General features: G+C 38.4%; 1 protein-coding gene across 1 annotated transcript; it reads left to right on the top strand.

Moving 5' to 3' along the window:
• Positions 1-591: 591 nt before the first annotated feature.
• LOC106104498 (paramyosin, long form) lies at positions 592-9,898 on the top strand. The gene is made up of 16 exons (XM_013284572.1): positions 592-787; positions 864-920; positions 2,502-2,588; positions 3,295-3,461; positions 3,643-3,880; positions 3,956-4,075; positions 4,154-4,420; positions 4,503-4,749; positions 5,084-5,211; positions 5,696-5,808; positions 7,301-7,490; positions 7,696-7,830; positions 8,024-8,218; positions 8,550-8,645; positions 8,796-9,077; positions 9,163-9,898. Exons 1-16 carry the CDS (start codon positions 677-679, stop codon positions 9,358-9,360), a joined length of 2,631 nt encoding a protein of 876 aa, XP_013140026.1. The 5' UTR covers positions 592-676; the 3' UTR covers positions 9,361-9,898.
• Positions 9,899-11,118: the final 1,220 nt, after the last annotated feature.

Raw genomic sequence — 11,118 nt, 5'->3', positions numbered from 1 at the left:
TTTATCTAAGTGTTAATTAAGTCGTATAAGGAACTTTTATCCCATTAAAAGTTGTCAATAGATATACCGTTTACCCAATCATTTATTTTTCTTTTTTTATTTCAGTTTATTATTTGATAATTCATGTTTATTTGTAATTTTTCCCCGAAAAGAAAGACGGTAAAAGAAAAACATTTATAAAAATATGAGAACCGCTTGGAAAAGTTGCTTTCTTGCATATGTCACAAATTAGCGGAGCAGAAGGAAAAATCTACTACGCAAAATTAATGTAGGCTACAATTGTCGCACCTAATGTTTCTTATCCATGGTTTGTAAATCAGTCATTATCTTTTGATTGCCGACCCATCTTTGAAGGGTTTTGCCAATTTTTTGGGCAAAACAAATAATGTAGAAAGGCGACGGCGTTAAGGCGGGCGTGTCTATAAAAGGCTGAGAGGGGGGTGCGCGGGGGTGGTAACACGATCCGTGAGCTCCAGCCGGCCGGCCGCCCTGGAGAGCGGCAGCGGGCGGCGGGCGGGCGGCGGCGGGCGCTGCGGGCGGCGGGCGCTAGGCGGGGTGCGGCGGGCGGGCGGGAGCGGCTGCTGCGCGCGCGCTTCCCGCTCGCGCTCTCACTAGTCGAACGGTGCCCGACCGGTAACGTAGCGCCGACTGCCGATCGAGAGACGAACCAGCGACAATGTCCGCCGTGGCGAAAACCTCCAAGTACACGTACCGCAGCAGTGGCGGCGGCACCACCGACGTCAACATCGAGTACAGCGCCGACCTGAGTGCTCTCTCCAGGCTGGAGGTACCGGCTCCTCACCAGTGTAGTGCTTGTGAAGTGTTGCTTACGGACACATGATAGAGTATCTTGTATTTTTCAGGACAAGATCCGTCTCCTCCATGATGATCTGGAATCCGAAAGGGAGCTGCGTCAGAGGGTAAGGCTCGATCGACCGAAATGTGATATGTGCGGACGGCGCGGCCAAAGCTGGCGCGCCGGCGCACGCGCAGGTGTGGGCGGGCCGGCGCACAAGCACACCTCTATTAATACCGCCGCCCTCGATTTATCGTTTTCCATAAGCACCCTACTTGTGAAAATTCTATAATGCACCGCCCCTTAGCACCTCATTTACTTTAATGCCATTTGCATTTTTACTAGATAATAAAAAAATACTCTTAAAAATTATAACTCTTTAAAAAAGTAAAATGACAAGAGTCAGTAAAATGTACTAACTTAATTAGATTGTGAGTATAAACAAACAGTAAAATAAAAATGTGATATTTGTTGTTTTCAAAATATGTGCATATCGCATTGAGCAATTAGTTTGTACGGTTTCTAAGTGAAAAGCAAAAAGATTTCAAGTTAAATTTCTAAGTAAAGTAAGGTCGCTTTCATGAAATCGATATAAAAGTATTATGTAACGTTTACATTATTAACTTAATATTTTAAGTGTAAAAAAATATTTTTCTCTTTTTTTTTGCTTATTGAAACGAAATAGGGAGTGACATTTTGTGCATAGCATTAGTGGGAACGAAACCGCACGGCCGATCGCCCCGCCGGGTTAGCGGTGACTCCTCGGTCGTCGGCGATCCGCGATATATTTAGGCACATAGCGAAAGCATTCTTTGAAACGACTTCTTGCTCTCCGGTCTCACTTTTGAAACTGGGCCAAATGATGCTCGTTGCCGTTGAGAATGCCACAATATTGAAATATAATAATAGACTGTGCTGTTAGTGGCGAAAATATCCGACTTAGTCACAGCTACCGTGAGATACGGATTCAGTCTTAATATAGAGCGAAGTACAATACTGAAATACTTGAAGGACGTTTCCCTAAAGTATTGTTAATTGCATAATCTACATAACTTACAATTAAGAAGGCTTACAAACAATCGTTAGTTTCTTAATGACTTTTCTTCATTATTTTAAAATATTGTCAGTCACTTCAACTAATGACATTCATTGAAATCGTAAAACATAACAACTATTTACATCTGACGACAGATTCTTGAATCAAAAGAGATAGATTAATAATGTTACTAATACTAATTTTAGGTAGTTTTTTAGTTATCGAATGCTTTGTTATCATTAAATTATACTATTATACAGCGCTCATTAAGAAGACATAACACTTTTGAATGTTTTTAATTGCTTTACAGGTTTTAACTAACATTGAAATCTATACAAACAATAAAATTGGAGTGTCTGTTTGTATTATCAAAAGAAAAATTCCAGATTTTGGGAAGATGTATTTGCGTTGCTGATAACAAAAATTGCATTTAATTTTTTTTTTGTCTGTCTGTCCGCAAGCCACGTTTGTTCCGGGTAATCTCCGAAACAGCGGAGCCGATTTTGACTGGACTTTCACTGAAGGGTAGCTGATATAGACGGGCATATTATAGTCTATTTTTTATCTTAATATTGCGCGGACAAAGTCGCAGGCAACAGCTAATTTAGAAAAAAATGTTTGTTACTAATGTTGATTGTCAACTATCAATAATAGTATATTTTATTGTAGATCGAGAGAGAGAAGGCAGATTTGAGCGTGCAAGTTATTCAACTTTCCGAAAGGCTGGAGGAAGCTGAAGGCGGGGCCGAGAGTCAGGTAAATCAATCTTTCATATTTTTTCTTATTTAGCTATGAGAAAAATGATAATACAAAAGTATTAAGAAGTATCGATTAAACTGTTTTAACGAATGACGAATTCCAAAAACAAAGACTGTAGAAACAAATGACTGATCTGATAAAGAATGTAAGACGAAATCCATTTTGGAATAAACAAAAGAATGTGAATTATTATCTCAATAAAGACAAGAAGATAAGACATCAATTTTTACAAAAATCTTAGAAGACGAAATAATATCACAAAGAAAATTATCCGTTTCTGAAACCGTCGTGCAAGATACCAATAATTTAGAAATGCCCTCGACGGATATGAAGATTTACATCTTTTTGTTTTTATACATGTTATAAATATTGTGTTTCTTTATTTGCTTGGCGATGTTTAACACAAGCAATAGCGATTTTGTTTCTCAAGCTGTGCGTTATTGTATTAATGTTCTTATTTTCCAGGTAGCAACTTGTTGTTAATTCAAATAAAAATCGAACAACAAGTTTTAGATTCTATATATTACGTATTCTGATTAGAATCAAAATTTGTAATTGAGAATTTAATGAATCTTAACATTTATTTCCTGGAATTCAAAAACATTCAAAAGGAAAATGGTTTATTAAATTTTCTTAAGATGTACAGATCAAATGCGTTCCCAATAAAATGGGGCGTCATTTGAATGATTTGTTGATTTTTCAGTTCGAGATCAACAGAAAACGTGATACTGAACTTACCAAGCTTCGCAAATTACTGGAAGATGTCCACCTGGAATCCGAGGAAACCGCCCACCTGCTTAAGAAGAAGCACCAAGAAATCGTGGTCGACTTCCAGGACCAAATCGACCAGCTTACCAAAAGCAAAGCCAGGTGAGGACAATCGCTTATGTTAAATATGCGTGAGTTATTCATTTCACGTTGCATTGCGAACTTTTGTTATTTGCGAATGAAGCTAAGCTTAACATGATAAACAATTTAATTGTACTGCGGAATTTGCGAGCTCAGATAGATATTTTATTCTATCATTCTTCATACATAACCTTGTCTACAGGGCCGAGAAGGAAAAATCGAAGTTCCAGGCTGAGGTTTACGAATTGTTGGCCCAAGTAGAAAACATCACCAAGGAGAAGATCACTTATTCGAAAACAGTAGAGAAGCTGGAAATCTCCATCAGCGAGCTTCACATCAAGATTGAAGAACTCAACCGCACCATCGTCGACATCACATCCCACAAGCAGCGCTTGTCTCAGGAAAATGTCGAACTTATTAAGGAAGTTCAGGATCTTAAGGTACATTATATATAAATAAATATTTGAAATACTAAGTTACCGAGAGTCGGAAGTAAATGAACAATATTTTTAAAGGTGAACATTGAGAACGTTGTGTACCTCAAGAGCCAAGTGGTGAGCCAGCTTGAAGACTCCCGCCGCAGGCTTGAAGATGAAGAGAGGAGGCGTTCTCTGCTTGAAGCCAACTTACACCAGGTAAATGAACATTTGCGATAGAAAGGTCTTTTCAATATTTTATTAACTTTTTCAAACTTTCACTTATTATCTGTATAGGTTGAGATTGACCTGGAGTCCGTCCGCGTGCAATTGGAAGAGGAATCCGAAGCCCGCCTGGACCTGGAACGTCAATTGGTCAAGGCTAACGGTGAAGTCCAGCACTGGCGATCAAAGTTCGAGGCCGAGGCTGCTGCCAGGGCTGAGGAGATTGAAGAAATCCGCCGCAAGTACTCTGCCCGCATTCAAGAACAGGAGGAACACATTGAGACTCTCATTGCCAAGATCAGCAGCATTGAGAAGCAGAAGTCTCGTTTACAGAGCGAGGTAAATCATTTTATAAACTGATATCGATTGGATAATATTAGAGTTTCGGTTATCGTGTTACTAACACCATGTTGCTTTGTAGGTTGAAGTGCTCATTATTGATCTCGAGAAGGCCAACGGAACAGCTCGGGAGCTCCAGAAGAGAACGGAACAACTCGAGAGGGTGAACATTGAAATTAAGTCGCGTCTTGAGGAAACCGTACAGTTGTACGAGCAGACTCAGCGCGATCTGCGCATCAAGCAGACTGAAATCCAACGTATCACCCACGAACTTGACAAGACCCGCGAGCAGAAGGACGCCCTTGGCCGCGAGAACAAGAAACTGGGTGGTAAGCAGAGAGAACCATGCCATGATATTTAATGTCTGAAGTATTTATTGATCCTTTTCACTTTAAATGGTACCTTGGTTTGGTTTAGCCTGAAAATTACCACAAAATTGCTATTGTTGGCCGCTATTTCGCCGTTTCGCTACTTATAACGATTAATCTAAAAAGTTTCTATCCTAAAAAAAAAACAAATTTCATCGAAATCCGTTCAGCTGTTTAGGCTAAAACTATAACAAACATCCATCTATCCGTCTATCTAAACTTTCGCATTTATAAAATTAGTATGATTGCTACTGGGTCTACTGTTATTTTATGAATATATTTTTTTTATTCTTAGATGACTTGCATGACGCCCGCGCTAATATCACGGAGTTGACCCGCCGTCTTCACGAGCTCGAAATCGAGCTGCGCCGTCTTGAGAACGAGCGAGAGGAACTCACTGCCGCATACAAGGAAGCTGAAGCTGTAAGTCATTCTCAAACACATTTCAAATATTGTTCACTATTTATTATAATGTATACTCTGAAATACATAAATACATTTCATGTACGAAACTATCAAATTCTTTAAACTAAGAATTACAAGTCCAATATTAAATGAATTCACATTTAACTTGTCATCTGTATAACATTAATTATATTTCCATTGAGTCTTTGTTGCTGTATTCAGTTACACATAGAAGCTTGTTGGCACGAGTTCAGTTACGAAATAAGATCTCAAAATAGCCGTTGTCACGTCTATGTCTAGGAAGTTAATATCTAATATCTACATTATCTATATCAGAATGTGAGAAGTACTTAAATATTAACTTGTAAATAGTTGTTTGTTTAAGAAGATTGTGTGGGTGTTTCCCATCGGGTCGATCGATAACTTTGCTGATTGACTAACCGGGAAACACCCCTGGTGTAGAATTGTATTTTTACTTTAATATTTACTTTATTGTAACCAGGGCCGTAAAGCTGAGGAGCAACGCGCTATGAGGCTGACCGCGGAACTCGGCCAGTTCCGCCACGAGGCCGAGCGTCGCATTCAGGAGAAGGAGGAGGAAATCGAAGCTATTCGGTAAATTTAAAATACCGTAAATCAAACTATATGTTGTCTCTTATCCCTCTTTGGTTTAATTCAATGAGAGATTTTTCAACATGTTTATATACTAGTCTTTCAGTACAGAAAATCTACAGTTACAGCATATTGTCATAGTTATATTTCGTAGTCGTATTTGTTATATTATTGGTTAAATTTATACTAAGTATAATTCTTATATATATATGTTAAAAACTGCAAAACAATTTACGGCGACGTAAAATTATTACGTAATCGCCTACATTGTTTAATTTGGCTTGGTTAGACAAAGCATAGTTTTTTGATCTTCAACTCTGAACGTAATGCATCTTTATTCATATCGGATTTATTGGCATATGATCAATCTATATTTAACTCTTTCTCTGATTGGTCAGTATAAGCAGCAAATACGTATAATCGTTGGCACAAGCTTCCTAATAATTTTAAGGAAATACAGTTACGATTTTCATGCGGTTCGGAGACGACTTCTGCTTTTAAATAACGCATGAATATATTGTTCGTGTCAAATTAAAATTGAATAACTTTGTCATGGCCCCAGTAAATATTCCAAATTTGAACAAATGGAGTAGGCCGCCAACGTCTATTTATGAAAACAACTACGGCTATGGAATCAACTATTATCAGCCAATGATAGACTACATTGCAGCTAAAGAACAAGGACAAGTTAGTAAACCCCCAACTTTGCCTTGGAACAATGAAAGAGGTTTGGAAAAATACAGATTCGATGGTCCCATTAAAACCTATTCTGAAGCAGATCTTTCAAGAATTTCAAAGGAAGTTGCTGAGAAAGCCAAAAAAGATCTTAATACTTTCAACGTTACTAAAAGATCGCCATTTTCAGTAATTGCGACAGCAGCTGCAGCAAATGTGTCTAAACACGTATCTGCTGAAAGTGTTGTCGTTAAAACAAAGAAGAAGAGATCAGAAAGAGCTAGATTGGAAAAACAAAGCACATACGTCACGGATAATGCATTGCTTGATAAATCGTTCAGTGAAAGTGCAGTTGGGGCCAAAGTTAAAGGGAAAGCCAAAATCTATAAGGGAAAATCTGCTAAAGCTATCGCTCAAACATTGCTTAGTGAGGGTTTAAACAATGTTTCTGAAGTGCGATTAAACAATTTTGATTTACCTAATAAATTTAACCAAGATTACGATTACTCAAAACGATCTAGACGAGTAGAAAGTGGAGATTTGGAAGCTGAATTCTCCCAAATATCGAAGGCAATCCAATTAGCAAAAAAGCCACCGAAAGTGTGTGTCGTGAGAATTGAAACAGACATACCGTCTATAGATGAATCGTACCGTCAAAAACTAATAGAATTAAAGGAAACTATAAACCAATTCGAAAATATAAATACAAGTTTCATGATGGACAGGAGGTATCTGATTCTGAAACTAACCTTAATTTCGACAAATTGGAAAGGTTTTAAATAATCATAAGTTCTCGTGATAAATGTTACTTTTTGTTTAGCAAGCAGACCAGCATCGAAATCGAGCAGTTGAGCGCTCGTGTCGTTGAAGCCGAGACTAAGCTGAAGACGGAGGTGACCCGCATTAAGAAGAAGCTGCAGATCCAGATCACCGAACTCGAGCTGTCTCTCGATGTTGCTAACAAGACCAACATCGACCTGCAGAAGACCATCAAGAAGCAGTCTCTGCAGGTATACATAAAATTATTACTTTTGCTATTTGAATAAAGGTTAAATCCTCTATGTAAGTTCTTACAATTGTACATTTTACCAAAGTTATGTACGAGTATACTCTTACTATCTAATAAGAAAATGGAGTAATTAAATTATGAAATTTAAGTTAATGCGCCTAGCCATTAAAGAGAGTTTACCAACAAAGTATCGGTATAATTTCCAGCTGACTGAGATCCAGTCTCACTACGATGAGGTCCAGAGGCAGCTCCAGGTGACCCTCGACCAATACGGCGTTGCCCAGCGCAGAGTACAGTCCCTCACCGGCGAGATCGAGGAGATCAGAGGCAATTATGAGCAGGTATGTTATTTTTTACTCGAATGTACGTACTAAATAACATTTAATTATGTCTATTACACCGATATAACTCAACAATCAACTGGTTTCCCGTAGAAATCGAAGGTATACAGTAGCTTAAAAATAGTAAAGAGTAAGCGTCTACAAAATGTTAATGAAACTAGGCTGATGATTTAACTAATTGAATGTGTACCAGGCCCTTCGCGCCAAGCGCACCATCGAACTGTCGTACGAGGAAGCTCAGACCCGCATCAACGAGCTGACAGTAATCAACGTGAACCTCTCTAGCAGCAAGGCTAAGATCGAGCAAGAGCTCGCAGCGGTCGCCGCAGACTATGACGAGATTACTAAGGAGCTGCGTATCGCTGATGAGAGATACCAACGCGTACAGGTAAGACATTATAATAAATGTTTTTACCTAATATTAGTACTTTAGTAAAATTATCTTTAATCACTTAAAAGTAAAACCAAGTGGCATATCACTTTCTCAAAGGCCGGGAACGCTTTTGCAGTTCCTCTGGCATTGTGTGACATCCATGGGCGTCAATTAACACCCCGGTATTCCCTCCGCTCCTTTGCCCCCTTTTCGTATAGAAAAACGAGAAGAACCGAGTTTTATTTTCAATTCCACAGAATATTCTGGCGTCATTCCACCATTGCGTCGTTTCTGTCTATCTATCTTCACTATATACTTAGTTAATATTATTTTATGATAATTCCAGACTGAACTGAAGCACACTGTTGAACATCTGCATGAGGAACAGGAGAGGATCGTCAAGATCGAAGCGATCAAGAAGTCTCTCGAAATCGAAGTGAAGGTAAATGATGCTAACTGTGATTTTTCCGTTGCCCAAACTAAATTTATAATCAACAAAAAAACTTATAATCAACAAAACCTAATCCTTAATCTACAATACAAGCTCATTGGGAAGTTAAACCGTTAATCATTTCAAGTAATTTCCTTACAGAACATTTCCGTCCGCTTGGAGGAAGTCGAAGCTAATGCCATTGTTGGTGGCAAGCGCATCATCAGCAAACTGGAGGCCCGCATTAAGGACTTGGAGCTCGAGATGGACGAAGAAAAGAGGAGGCACGCTGAAACCATTAAGATCCTCCGCAAGAAGGAACGCCAGGTCAAGGAGGTCATGATCCAATGCGAAGAAGACCAGAAGAACATTGCTCTTCTCCAAGACTCTTTGGAGAAAACTACTCAAAAAGTTAACATTTACAAGAGGCAGTTGACGGAACAGGTTAGACTATCGATTACACAAATCTGTCAACGTCTTTTATTATATGAACAACCAAGTAATAAGTACTATTCTTAAACATTTTCAGGAGGGCGTGTCCCAACAGAGTGTGACCAGAGTTCGACGATTCCAACGCGAGTTGGAGGCGGCCGAAGACCGCGCCGATGTCGCTGAGAGCAATCTGTCTCTCATCCGTGCCAAGCACCGCACCTTCGTCACCACCTCCACGGTGCCCGGCTCCCAGGTCTACTTGGTGCAGGAGTCCCGCGCCCTCAGCACAGAGTGAGACACCCAAGCTCCGCCCCGCCGCACCAGCATTTCTCTCTACCAGTCGTTTAGGGGCGCAATTCCGGTCGGGTATAAGCCTAGTCGTTCGTTAAGTGATGTTTGAGTTACACGGTAGATGGCGTTAGTGGACATTTCTTGCCCATTAGCGCTGTCCATTGACCAAAACCGCGGTCCGGGACGCGTGCTCGGTTGACGACTCGCCCTAATAATGCCGTGTCTCAACACTATTTCAGTCGGCAGCCGACTGCTCGTCCCTTGCCGATTTTATCTATTGTAACTCCGAAAATCAATTAAATAAAGAACCAAAAACCGATAATGCTTTTTTTTTCAATGTCTAATATAAGTTCTCCGGCGCTTTAAATACAATGGCAAGATTCACTGTATTAAGTGCAGTAGGTAAAAATAAATAAAATATTATATGTTAATTATTTATTAATTGTGCAATGAAAATTGTGCGTTTGTAATTGTAACTTGTAATAATTAAAAATAAATGCTATTTATGTTAAACAAACAAAAAAACAATAAAAGTTCAAAAACAACCGGGATTTTTATTTCTTATTCTAAAAGTCACATTGATTTAAATCATATACCTTAAGCCAATTGATTAACTCAGTTTTAGTTTGATTTGTTTTGCTAAGCCATTAAATGCTATAAAACATCTATATTTCTTCTTAGAAATAAATCTCACGATTTGCTTTACCATTCGGTAACAGTACAAAGGTGTACTATCTATTTTTATGAACCTTGTGAAATAAAGTGTCGTCCAGCTCAGGGAGCTAAGTCTATTAGCCATGTACATATATGATATATAAATAAGTAAATTAAATGTTGTTTACATACGTATTTTTATATCTAAGGATTGCCTATCACATTGTGTTACTCAAAGAAAAAAGACTGTTGTAGACTCTAGCCATAAAAGGTCTATACTTGAGAGACGAAATCGATATAAAAGCTTAAAATTAATTATTTAGGTTTACACTCTCCGTATTGTTTTACTTTTTCGGTCTATACAGTTGTTTTCGGTTGGACCTAAAGTTGTCTACATTTGGATATATATTTGTCTACAGTTGGACATAGAGTTGTCTACAGTTGGACCTATAGTTGTTCACAGATGGACCTATAGTTGTTTACAGTTGGACCTATAGTTGTTTACAATTGGACTTCTAGTTGTCTACAGTTGAACCTATAGTTGTCTACAGTTGAACCTATTGTTGTCTACAGTAGGATTTACTATAAGCGTCCACTGTTTCATAGGCTACCATTGATCGTCGGATAAATCAGTTTGCCCTCATCCAGTGCATCCTACAATAACTTTTATTAGGCCAATAGTCTTACTGATACTAAAGTTTTTCAATTCTAACCTAGACATCGCCCAGACTCAATGATAAGTTTTTTAATATTAATTCCTGTTGGTACTAAATAAGTTCGATCAAAAGAATAGACACATATAGGGCAAGCTAAATTAAAATTTTAAAAATGGCCGATTTTCCTAGAATTTTTAATCAACCGGGTTACGTGATTAACTATCGAAAGCCGAAATCTAACAAAATTTGTTAGTTACAAATACTTAGAAGTATGAGAAATTTAGATTTTGTTCGTTTCCACAACACCTAATTGATTAAGGTTAAGAACGTGTGATATAAAAGTAGAACACGGGTCAGTTTATTCAGATCTTTTGTTCCAAAATCAGAATAAATTCTTTGATCCAAGCTATATCTAACGGAAAATTTCTATACAGTTTCAGTTTAAGATACAA

The sequence above is a fragment of the Papilio polytes genome, unplaced genomic scaffold (assembly GCF_000836215.1).
Source record: "Papilio polytes unplaced genomic scaffold, Ppol_1.0 DF823621.1, whole genome shotgun sequence".
NCBI classification, from domain to species: Eukaryota; Metazoa; Arthropoda; class Insecta; order Lepidoptera; family Papilionidae; genus Papilio; species Papilio polytes.
The sequence above is the reverse complement of the archived record's forward strand: the minus strand, read 5'-3'. Positions and strand labels throughout refer to the sequence as shown.

Excerpts from the sequence above, each read along its gene's own strand:
- LOC106104498 (XM_013284572.1), top strand. The coding sequence starts at position 677 with ATGTCCGCCGTGGCGAAAACCTCCAAGTACACGTACCGCAGCAGTGGC. Across the intron at positions 3,881-3,955 it reads AGGAAGTTCAGGATCTTAAG|GTGAACATTGAGAACGTTGT; the intron begins GTACATTATATA and ends ATATTTTTAAAG. Across the intron at positions 8,646-8,795 it reads CTCTCGAAATCGAAGTGAAG|AACATTTCCGTCCGCTTGGA; the intron begins GTAAATGATGCT and ends ATTTCCTTACAG.